This window comes from Gracilinanus agilis, chromosome 5 (genome assembly GCF_016433145.1).
Source record: "Gracilinanus agilis isolate LMUSP501 chromosome 5, AgileGrace, whole genome shotgun sequence".
Lineage (NCBI taxonomy): Eukaryota > Metazoa > Chordata > Mammalia > Didelphimorphia > Didelphidae > Gracilinanus > Gracilinanus agilis.
Window position 1 is genome coordinate 188,027,832 of NC_058134.1, and position 12,915 is coordinate 188,040,746.

At 33.3% G+C, this 12,915-nt stretch overlaps 1 protein-coding gene across 1 annotated transcript in view; it reads right to left on the minus strand.

Annotated features, from left to right (window-relative positions):
- PDE3A (phosphodiesterase 3A) overlaps positions 1–12,915 on the minus strand; it is a 321,482-nt gene that overhangs the window by 136,626 nt on the left and 171,941 nt on the right. Inside the window, exon 2 of the mRNA XM_044678475.1 lies at positions 7,068–7,118. Within this exon, the coding sequence (XP_044534410.1) occupies positions 7,068–7,118 (51 nt within the window). The remainder of the gene's footprint in view (positions 1–7,067; positions 7,119–12,915) is intronic.

Below are 12,915 nucleotides of genomic sequence, written 5' to 3' on the forward strand. Positions count from 1 at the left end.
CTTTCCTTTATTTTTATTAGATTGACCAGTACTTTGTCTATTTTATCTGTTTTTTCAAAATACCAGCTTCTAGTCTTATTTATTAATTCAATAGTTCTTTTACTTTTGATGTTACTAATTTCTCCCTTGATTTTTAGTATTTCTAATTTAGTTTTCATCTGGGGATGTTTAATTTGCTTGCTTTACAATTTTTTAAGTTGCATGCCCAATTCATTAATCTCTGCCCTCCTTAATTTGTTAACATATGCACTCAAGGATATAAATTTCCCCCTGAGTACTGCCTTGGCTGCATCCCACAGAGTTTGGTAGGATGTCTCATCATTGTCATTCTCTTCAATGAAACTGGTAATTGTTTCTATGATTTCTTTTTTTTTGACTATCTGGTTTTAGAGAATTATATTATTTAATTTCCAATTAGTCTTTGGTTTGCCTGTCCAGGTGCCCTTACTAATTAATAATTCTATTGCATTATGATCTGAGAAGGTTGCATTTATTATTTCTGCTCTTTTGCATTTGTTTGCAATGCTTCTATGTTCTATTACTTGGTCAATCTTTGTGAATGTACCATGTGCAGCTGAAAAGAAGGTATATTCCTTTTTGTCCCTATTTATTTTTCTCCACATATCTATTAAATCTAATTTTTCTAGGAATTCATTCATCTCTCTTACCTCTTTCTTATTTATTTTTGGTTTGATTTATCTAGATCTGAAAGAGGAATATTTAGATCTCCCACTAGTATAATTTTACTATTTCCTTCTTGAGATCTGCCAGTTTCTCCTTTATGAATTTGGATGCTATGCCATTTGGTGCATACATATTGAGCAATGTTATTTCCTCATTGTCTATACTGCCTTTAATCAGGATGTAATGACCTTCCCTGTCTTTTTTAATCATATTTATTTTTACTTTGGCTTTGTCAGAAATCATAATTGCCACTCCTGCTTTCTTTTTCTCATTTGAGGCCTAAAGGATTTTGCTCAAGCCCTTTACCTTAAACCTGTGTAGGTCCACCAGCCTGATATGTGTTTCTTGTAGACAACATATGGTAGGATTTTGGTTTCTAATCCACTCTGCTATTCGCTTCCATACATTCAGAGTTATAATTATCAGTTGTGTATTCCCCAACATTTTGGTATCCTCTCCTAGTACTACCCCTTCTTCTTACACTATTTCCTTTTAAACCAGTGGTTTGCTTTATGCCAGTAACCCTTGTCCCCTCCCTTGATTTACTTCCCTTTCTACCCCCTCTCTTATTATTCCCCTCTTTTTATTTTTAAGGCCTAATGAATTCCCTTCCCCTTCTTCTCCCCTCCCTTTTTTGACCTCCCCACTCCCCTGATCCCATTGGTTTATCCCTTCTGACTTTCTCAGTAGGGTTAAATAGAGTTTTATATCCCAATGGATAAAGCTACTCTTCCCTCTCAGGGTTAATTACACTGAGAATAAAGTTTAACTATTACCTCTTAATGCTCTCTTTCTCTCCTTCTTATAATAGTATTCATCCATTCCCCTTCCCATGTCCTCTTTGTATGTAATAGAATATCCTATTTTTCTTATTCATTCAAGTTTCTCTTGGTGTCCTCTTCTATTCACCCTGCTCTTTCCCACCCAATATCATCTTAGACCATTTAGGATTCCAACCTCTCCCTATGAATAATTCTTCTAATTACTATAATAGTGAATACTATAATAGTGAATAGAGTTCCTTACAGAGAATTATACATAACATTTCTCCACATAGGAATACAAATAATTAGATTATATTGAAGCCCTTAAGAAGGCAAATTAAAAAAAATGAGTTTTCTTTCTTTCCCCTCTGTTTGTTATTTACCTTTTCATGTTTCTCTTGATTTTTGTGGTTGTATATCAAACTTTCCATTTAGTCCTGGTGTTTTCTGTGCAAATGCTTAGAAATCTTCTATCTTGTTGAATGCCCAAACTTTCCCCTGGAAGTATATAGTCAGTTTTGATGGGTAGGTGATCCTTGGTTGTAGACCCAATTCTCTTGCCTTTCTGAATAACATATTCCAAGTCTTGCAGTCTTTTAGTGTGGAGGCTGCCAGATCCTGTGTGATCCTGATTGGTGCTCCTTGACATCTGAATTGTCTCTTTCTGGCTTCTTGTAAAATTTTTCCTTTTACTTGGAAACTCTTGAATTTGGCTATTATATTCCTGGGGGTCATCTTTTCTGGGTCTAGTGTAGAGGGTGATCAATGGATCCTTTCAATGTCTATATTGCCCTCTTGTTGGAGAACTTCAGGGCAATTTTGCTGAATGATTTCTTTTAGTATGGAGTCCAAATTTCTATTAATTTTTGATTTTTCAGGAAGACCAATAATTCTCAGGTTGTCTCTTCTAGACCAGTTTTCTTGGTCTGTCACTTTCTCATTGAGATATTTCATGTTTCCTTCTATTTTATCAGTCTTTTGACTTTGTTTTATTTGTTCTTGCTGTCTTGAGAGATCATTAGCTTCTACTTGCTCAATTCTAGCCTTTAGGGACTGGTTTTCAGCTATAATCTTTTGGTTTTCCTATTCAATCTGGTCATTTCTGGTCTTCAATTTACTTGACTCACTTTCCAATTGTGAAATTCTACCTTTTAAACTGTTATTTTCTTGCCAGATTTTGGTTTCCAATTTGCTTACCATTTCGTTTGATTTGGGGGCATCTTTCTCCAATTGGGAGTTTCTGTCTTCTAACCTGTTAATTTCCTTTTGAGCTTTTTCCCACTTCTCTTGCCAAATCTCTTCCATCTTTCTCATCATCTCAGATTTGAACTCTTCAATAGCTTGTGGCCAGTTTTCATTATTTTGGGAAGGTTTGGATATGATTACTTGTTTGTTCTCCTCTGCTGTTTGCTCTGTTGTCTGTATTTTATCTGTGTAAAAGCTGTAGTAGAGTGTTACAGATTTCTTCTTGATGATCTTTCTCTTTTGGGGTTCTTGTCTCTGGCTTGCCATTGTTAGCCCTTCGCCCTTTCAGATTTATCCACACACTCAGGGTCTGTCTGCACTCTTTAGGGTCCTGAGGTCTCAGGTCTTGTTGTTCTCAGGGTCAAGCCTTCTGGTGGTCCCTTTCCTTGTTCCTCTGCTTGAGGCTCCTTTAATAGTCTCAGGGCGCTGATTCCACAGTCGTGCACCCCTCTTCACTGGGTCCCCACTCAAGGTCAGTGCCTGCACTCAGGATCTGAGTCCTCGCCTACGCTCAGGATCTGTATCTGAGCCCTCACTTGTGCCTGGGCTCAGGGTCTGTGTTCAAAGTCCGTGTGTTCTTTAGCCTCTTGGGGTCTTAAGTCTTACTGCTCTCAGGGGCAGGCCCTGGTGACCCCAGGTAGTTGCCAAGACTTAATGCATGCCCCAAACTTGTTCTAACTCTTGTGAGCTGGCTTTGGCACTGTAGGTGGTGTGGGGTGGGGGAGGGGGTTGCTCAGCTTGTGTTTTAGTGAGAGCTGTTTCACCCCTTTATAGCATGGAAATGCCCTGATTCCACGTACCTCCAATGCTGTGCCCTGTTGTGGGGTCCCTTCCTTCCTCTGGATTTCTTTTTATGTCTTCTTGAGGAGTCCTATATGTTTCTGTTAGGAGAGGGTAAGCAGCTGCTTTTTACTCTGCTGCCATCTTAACCAGGAAATTTCTTCAGCAAGAACCTTTTTAAAAAGAACACTGTTGAGCACAAATCCCTTAGGAGGTCCACTAAAGACAGTCTTCCAATTTAACATATAATTATTAATGACAATTCTTTGGGTATGGCCATATAGTCAACTTTGAATCCATCCAGTTTTACTACTATGTAGCAAACATAGTTCTATGTGTTCTACAAAGATAGACTAAAAATCTTTTTCAAGTTGTTTGATAGATTTACCTAAACCTAATCTACAGCATCCACTTCACATGCCAATCTAGAAATCTTGCCAAAAAATAAAATACATGAAGAAGTTAATATAGTATGATCTAAATATAGTCTCTTCTGGTATGTAAAATGGCACAATAAAACCCATGAGAAATGGAAAAAATGAGGTTGACGCACAACACTGAAAAACCCAGTCAATCACACTCAAAAATGGACAGCAATCTAAAAAAAATTGTAGCACAATCATATGCACATTAAATTGTTAGGAAAAGCATAAATATTACAACAAATAATGTTGATGCTGTAACTTCAGATTCTTTTTCAGTCACATGCTATATGCACCACTGCTTGTTTCTCCAAACCAGGCTGACAAAGACAATGAAGGTAGCCTTGGCAGGGAATTTGGGAGGCATTGTCTTGGTGGAAGGTTGGGTTAGGGGTGGAGTGCATGAGTAAAGTCCTGCCCTACTCTGCCTATAGCTCCTACTGCACCAGAAGATATACAATAAATGTGACATTTGACTAAGAAAAAAGACCGAAGTTGCTTGTGAAAGTGGACTTTGGAACAGTTTATGTTTATACATTATGGTGAAGCAGTGCAATTTTCTACATTCTCAATGTTTCTCAAGGATATACTCACACCGAAGCAAAAACAAAATTCAATTTAAATTCAAATTATTCTCTAACATATCAACTGCACTGAAACAAATTTGTGTTTTATAAACAAGCATTATAGTAGAACTGACTATATTTGCTACCTCATTATGATTAAAATTTGCTTTTCTAGATATTCATTAACTATATTAGTAATGACACATTTTCTAATTTTTTTCTAAAAATCCAAGTCAAACTCATTAGATACTACCTTGCAAATGCTATTATCATCTTCTTTTTACCCAAAATCAGGGCTACATTTTCCTTTCTCCAATCTGGGAGATTATCCAATTTTAAATAAACTCATAAAACACAACGACAATGATTCTGAATTCTTACTTCCAGTTCTTTCAATAACAGAGAATATAGACCACCTGAGTCAGACGATTCAAACACATTCATTTTCATCTTGGGTAAAGACCCCACCCACCCCCACCATTGTCATTTTTGTTGGTTCTTCCACTGCAGTTCAAAGGTAATTTTCCTCAATAAAGAGAAGACTTAGAACTCAGCATTTCTGTCTTATTTCATGAATTCTCTTTATCCTATGCCTGAGTAGCTTTTTTCTCCTTTCCTTTTATCTTGCATTTATCTCCAATATGCCAGGGGTGGACTGATAAATATTTAATAATGGTCCTTCTGGGGAAAAATATATGTGTGAAACATATATTTAATCTGAATTACTAACATTATCTCTTAAGTGTAGACAATCATCAAAACAACAAATCAAACTCTGATCTTCAGCATTTCCCAATTTCTGAGGTGCATATGCTCACATTGTTAAGTAATCCAGCATACCTTTGAATGTAACTAATATCAAAAGTGAAAACAAAATGACATTCTTTTTTTATCCTTAGTTTTGTGGTTTTTCTATTTTTTAAAAAAGATTTCATTCTTCTGATTTTTGAGTTTCTCATTCCTTTTGAGCTTCTTTTCCTGGCAGAATTTTAGTTGGTTTTTCATTACAGAAATAAATATCACCAATTAAAAAAAAAGAAATGTCCCTTTAATTAACTTAAAAAGGATTCCCAATTATCTTATGTCAAATACTTTTAAAAGTAAAAGAAACCTTTCTAAAAATTTTCAAATCAAGTCATTAAAATAAAAAAATATAAAACTTTATTTTTTTTTGGTTTTTCCTATTAGTAAGAATATAAAATGATACATTGAAAATAGTCTAGTAAGTTGGAAAGGTTTATTTTTTATGATAATAATAGGGCCCTTTTCATCTCTCTGCACCAGTAATAACTTTGCCATGACTTTAGGAAAGACTATTTCAAGGTTTACCCATTTCTCTTTTAACACACACACACACACACACACACACACACACACACACACACACACATCCTAAAATAACAAAAACAAAACAACAAAAACTGATTGATAACTTACTAAAGACTGAGAAATATTAAGTGAGAAATTTGTTTTCTACTATTGATCATATAGCCCCAGGAATGCAAAGAGAGACATAAACAAAAAATATATTCCAGAATCTTTATAGAAGAGCATAACTTTGGAGTAGCAATACAAAAATGAAAAAAAAGTTTAAAAACCCACTACAAATAGATGGTTACCCATTCATTTGGGAAGGCTGAAAAAAAACTGGTATATTAATGTAACAGAAAAAAGAGAAAGATGGCAAATTTTGTATGAAATTATATAGAGAAAAAAATGAACCAAGAGAGCAAGATAATATATATGAGAGCAAAAAAATGTATTAAAAAGAAGTCAAAATTGGAGTAATTGAAAAGCTTATGGAATCTCTTGCCTATAGTAGAGATGCAAGGCACTATTAGAAAAAAATATAATATACACTCTCATATGTGCACTATTTCAAATATATTTGCTTGTCTTGAGGAAGGACTCAACACAGAAGATTATAGACCTTGAAATGTCTATATTATAATTTTTTTAACAGGAATCAAACACAATGTTTTTTGGTTTGTTTTTTCAAGAGAGAAGATTGAGGGTTATCAGCCTACTTACAGTGACCTCTGTTCAGGCTGACTGCCATCTGGGTGAGTGTGAAATATAGTCATATCCATATAAATACCATAACATTTTTACGAATAATATATTGCTATTTACCACTGGGCGGGATTACCAATGTTTCCTCTTTCTTTCCTTTCCCCTCTAGTAAAAAAGAAAGTTAATTTTCAAGCATTAGAAGAATTCATTATCTAGATCTATGTTGCTCTGAAAATATAAGGAAAAAGGAACAACTTAACAGCAGCATCCCCTTTGGTCTAGTATCTCTTCCCTGGTTATTAAGCTTCAGGCTTCATCCTGATTTGGAAGTTAGAACTGAGTCCTTACAGGGCAGCTATGTGGCTCAATGGATTGAGAGCCAGGCCTGGAGATAGAAGGTCCTGAATTCAAATAGGACTTCAGATACTCTCTAGCTGTGTAATCTTGGGCAAGTCATTTAATCCCCATTGCTTGGTCCTTACCACTACTCTGCCTTGTAACCAATACACAGTATTGATTCCAAGAAGAAAGGTAAGAGGGTTTAAATTTTTTTTTTTTTAGTATAAGGAAAGAAAGAAAAATCAATGACTGACCTGTGATCCTCTGTACCCTCGTTTGTGGTCCCATTCAGAATGTCCCATGAGCTGCAGACAAAAGGCTTAGTGTAAATTAAATGTTTTAAAATGTTTCCAAGATATACTAATTCTTTTTTCTAAATTAATTTGTATCTTATCTTCTAGAATCTTAACCAGAGACAGAGAAGATTAGAAAAGATAAAATAGAAAATTCAATTCTGCAATATAGAAAATCTCTTGAACATGCAATATCATTGCAACTATAATACAAAGGAAATTATTGAGAAATATATTTGCTATCAATTATTTGACAACTATTTGATATCAAAGACATACATATTCAACACAATTATAGCAGACAAAAAACATTCCTATTAGATATGTGATTGGAGGATAAAGACAAAAAATTCTAAAGAGAAAAAAATGAAAACTAGTCATGATATGAAACATGAAAGAATTTCTATGAATGATTGATCCAAATTGCCAACAAGAGAAATATAAATCAAAATCATCTAGTACCCCCCAAGTTGGTAAAACTGTCAAAAGAAAGGGATTCTTGATTTTGGAAAGAAAATGACACTAATATGCCATTGGCAGTGTTGTGAATTGATCTAATCATTTTGGAAAGTAATTTGGAATCATGGTAAGAAAGCAACTAAAATGTCCAAATTCTTTTAACCTAGAGATGCCACTGGTGAGTATATTCCCAAAAGAAGTAGGAAGATATTCTACATACCAAAATATTTCTATTTGGGGGGTGGAGTGGGAGGAGTAGGGAGACAAAACATATTCTATTGGAATATAATTTAACCCAATGATTCAGTAAGTTATAATATGAAGACTGTTAGAGAAATGGGGAAAGATTTAAATACATTTGATACAAAAAGAAGTGAAAAGAACCAGAAAAAATACAATAACAAAAAAAATTGAAACACAATTCTCCACAAGTAAAATTATTTGGCTTGGTCACAAAGGAGAGATCTCTTCTTTGCAGAGATGGGGGAGGGGATGTAAATGGAGGGACACATGTATGAAACATTGCATGTTAGGTCTTTTCTTTTTATTCTATCTTAAAAATGATGGCTTTCTGGCAGGGGGAAGAAGAGAATATTGAAAGCTGTGGGTGACATATAAACAAAAGATATTAATAATATTTTTTGAAATAAAATATGAAGCAATAATTTAACTGACCAAAAATTTAAGAAGAAACCTTTGAATTAAACATAGATAAGATGAAATTTTAGAAGATCATGGAAAGTATAAACAAAAAAAGGAATGAGAGAAAAAGATTCTCTTTCCCAGATTTACCAGGATCATAGGAAGAACACCTATTCACAAAGGCAAGGAATTAGGTATTATCATTTGGAATGTAAATCTGGTAGACTTATTGAAATTGTTATTATTTTGTATATTGAATTGTTTCTATGGTAAAATTTCTCCAGATGCAATTTACTACAGATCCCACTTTCTCCCAAATTCTTTACAGACAGGTAAATGAGTGTGTTAGACTTTTTTTGAGGGGCATATTTCCAACCAACTATGCCACCATAGTAAATATCCCAATAATTAAATTAAATCTGATTTATTCATATCAATGAATAATTATAGGGAAACCATGCCATTAGAGGTTAATGAGGTATTTTACTAGGCAAAAAAATCTCCAATTTCTCAGAACTTCCTCAAGAACTATGAGGAAAAACATACTTCTCTGAGGACCCAGACTCCCAGTAAGAATGGATATATGGGACAGTAGCTGCAAAAATGTGTTATACTACATAAATGGTTAAAAAAAAAAACAGAGAGATACCCTACGAAACTCTTTCATACAGAAATATCCTTTGCACCTAAACCATGAAAAAATTAAAAAAGAAAAAATACATCTGCCTATGTCACAAATTATATGATATGAAAATAATGAAAATCCTTTTTGCAAAGGGGCTACAAAATATATTCTCCAATATATTCCACGTTGTGTTTATACAGGGAATTTATGGATAGTTCGACATCAAGAAAACAAGTTATATAATTCATCACTAATGACAAAATTTTTAAATCATGTAATTGTTCCAACTGATGACACAAAAGGCTTTGATTAGAAATGATGTTCCTTATGTTAAGATATGGGAAGGAAAAAATCTATCCTTAAATTAAAAAATAAATTGATATTTCTCTAAAACTAAAAGCTATCATTACTGGTGAATGATTAACACTGACATAAACCAATAGCTATCTCAATAGATCAAAGGTAAAGTATTGCTAATAAAAATTGGTAGAAAGTGAACATTCGGAAGAGCAAACTTTAAAAAAATTATTCCACACCAAGTACCTAAAAAAGTATATCTATTAATAAAATTTTACTGTGCTGGCAAGGTATGCCAGATTAAGAACAATTCAGAGAAATATGGGAAGACTCGTATGAAATATTAGCCGAGTGAATAAAACAAATCAGAAGACTAATATCACAGCAATGTAAATAAAGATAATCCTAAGGAATTACAAAAGTCTACTCAAATACAATAGGCCAGTTTAGTAATATATTTTTAAAGGTACCATAGGAAGCATCTCTTTCTGTTAGTTTTCTGCATGTTACAATAAAGTAAAGCATCATTTCTGTTAGTCAAAATCATGGTGTTTTGCCTAACCTTGTCTGAAGAATGCATTTTATAAGAGGGAATTTTCTGGTTTTATTAGGAATGATCTCTTTTATCAAAGTAAAATGTATCTATTAAAATATATTTTTAAAAGGTAATATAGGAATAAATATATTTTGAAGGAGCAAGTAAATAGTCTATGGTAAAAATATGTTACTTGAAGAGAATAGCAAAAACATTGTAAGCCCTCTAACAAAATAAATTATATATTGGAATGTTCTCCTGGTAATAAGAGAAAAATTAAAGGAAACCACATTTTTCCTGTAGTCTACAGAGCTTTATCTCAAGTGCTTTAAGATACTCTCTAGTCAAAAGAAAGATTGTACTAAGATTATATCTGAAATCATAATTATATGATGAAGAAGCTCCTTTCTTGGGAACATTATCCACCATAGTTTTATGCTGAAGAAGCTTCCTTCTGTGGGACTTTCTCCTGTGAACTTTTACTTCCAGAAAATACTTGTTATACAACTGCTATTTGAATGTGTTGTCTCATGGGTTAAAATGGATTCTTTCTTATCATTGTTATGATCATGCAATACTCCTTGATGAATGTAACAACAGTGATAATTTTCTAATGATCATTTGATGACTAACATCAAGAAAGGACTAAAAACAGGTAAATATACACTTGCCAAAATTATTCATCATTGTCTTAGAAAGTATCTTCCAGCAAACCCAAAGGAAAGGGAGTCTCACTATCTGGTGGTTAAGTCTTCAAATGCCCCTGTTTGATGATCACATTGTGCTAATTGCTTCAGTACCCAAAAGATTCTATAAGTATTCCTTAACATAATTCATAATAGCTCAATTGGCAAAACTTCTCTTGTGGAACACAGACCTAAAGGAAGTCCTGTTACATGTTTAGAAAAATCCACAAGACTCTCAAAGGATGAGAAGATGTGGCTGACATTTTCTACATTAATTAGATTGCATTTTTGTTGAAATTTGTTGAATATAAGATAAGCTATAAAAAAGTCCACTCTTATTGAATTGTACTGAGGACCAAATGGCAATATGTTCTCACTATGACACATCATTAACAGGTAATATGTGGGCAGTCAGGTGGTTCAGTAGATAAAATGTTATGGCTGGAATCAGAAGGACTCTTCTTCCCGAATTCAAATCTGGCTTCAAATGCTTTCTAGCTGTGTGACCCTTGGTAAGTCATTTTAACCTGTTTGCTTCAATTTCTTTATATATAAAATGAGTTGGAGAAGGAAATGGCAAACTACTCCAGTATCTTTGCCAAGGAAATCCCAAATGGAGTTACAAAGAGTCAGGCATAATTGAAAATGACTAAAAACAATGCATGTCTACTATTCAATTGATTAGTCAAAATTATTTAATACAACAAATTTTTTACCTTAAAAGATAGAATTTTTGTATGCATGTATATTATGTATATGTATTGTGTGTAAATGTGTTCAAATGTACATGCATATATGTATAAATCTACATGCATTTGCATGTGCACATGTATAATATGCTCTAAAAGCAGAACCACCTGGATAAAATGAATTTGAAGCCCATGTACAGATATATTCCTCCATATGTCTTGGCCCTAAATTTCTATTTGATGATGACATCCCAAGTGTCATACTGTATATAGGGCATTCAGAAAAAGCAAAAATATTACATAAAGTATCTATAATCAAAAAGTGACTAAGGTCATCAACTTTACAAACCTTTATTACTACAAAATATGCTCTGGAAGTAGATGAAGTATGAAGTATAAAAAATCAGGCAGCTTAAAATATTAACTATAGGTATTCCTTTCACATCACAGGGGTTAGATACAAGACAACTCATGATTTATAAAATGTATGTAAAATGTTTTGGCCCTTCCTTAGTATCAGAGAAGAAGTCTGAATTTTTCCTGTTTCCTTTAGGTAAAAAAAATTATATGTACTTACAGTATTAAAAAATAAAATATGTTGATATTATGTAATATTATGCATATATTTATGCTTTTCTTCTAAACTTTTCTGTGTTGTCTGCAGGCTTTCACATGTCCTCAGCAGCTTCTGCAAAACTCCCCCCAAATTTTCATTTAATTTCTTATGCCAGTCCACGATATATCAAAACCTCAATGGGGAAAGTCACAAATGTGTAAGGAATATCTGTATAATCTATTATATGAAAGCAAGTAGTGCTTGATAATAAAATTACAGCACATATGTTTATCTAGATTTAATAAGATCTTATACTTGCTGCCAGAATGAATATCGTTATCATTTGTAAAAGGAAAAATAAGATCTGGTCTTCACAGTGGTTATACCATGAAAATTCTTTAAGAAAGTCACTGCCATTTCCATCAAAGAAAATCAAGAGACACAAAGTACTAAGGAACTAAAAGAAAATACTCCTTTATTGTAAAATAGAACACTAAAGGATACATCAGCCAAATTCAAGTAGTTCTTTGGTAGGGACAATGACACCAGATTTTTTTTGACTCCCAAATTAGCAGATCTGATGTTAAATACAACCTATATGACATTATCATGAAAGTTATCACTTTTACAAGTCTAGCATATATTATTGGTATAGAATTCAACAAACTATGGCCAGAGTCAGAACTGAATAGAGAATAAATTGTGCTTGCTTTGGAGTCAGATGACCTAAGTTCAAATACTGGCTCTGCTGACTATGTGACATGGACAAGTCATTTTACCTGTTGAAACTATTGCCTCATCTGTAAAATTAGAGGTTAAACAAGATAACCAGACCTGAGTCTATGAAATTGCAGTATAAAAAGGGGATCAAACTTGATCACATGATCACATCTTAATCAATCCATAACATAAATTAAGCATCTACTAGGTACTAGATACTGCTATGAAGTATAAGTAAAAAATAATTTTAAACTATTTCTTCCAATGGACTTACATTTTAATAGGTGAGATAGTAAGTTTTGATACAGAGAAACAGTTACAGAGAGAGAAAGAGAGAGATACATGGGCATACATTGCTTTGTAGATGTAACATATATTTATATATTTATAGCAATAGCTATTTAGATGTATATCTATTTTTACTCAGAATCATATGTTTATCTCTACAAATACACACACACACACACACACACATATATATATATAGATAGATAGATAGATATACATGCATATAGAATAAATGTATACATTAATTAAAAACAAAATAATTTGGGGTGGAAGAAAGACACTAGTGGTTGGAGGAAACAAAAAAGGTTTCAT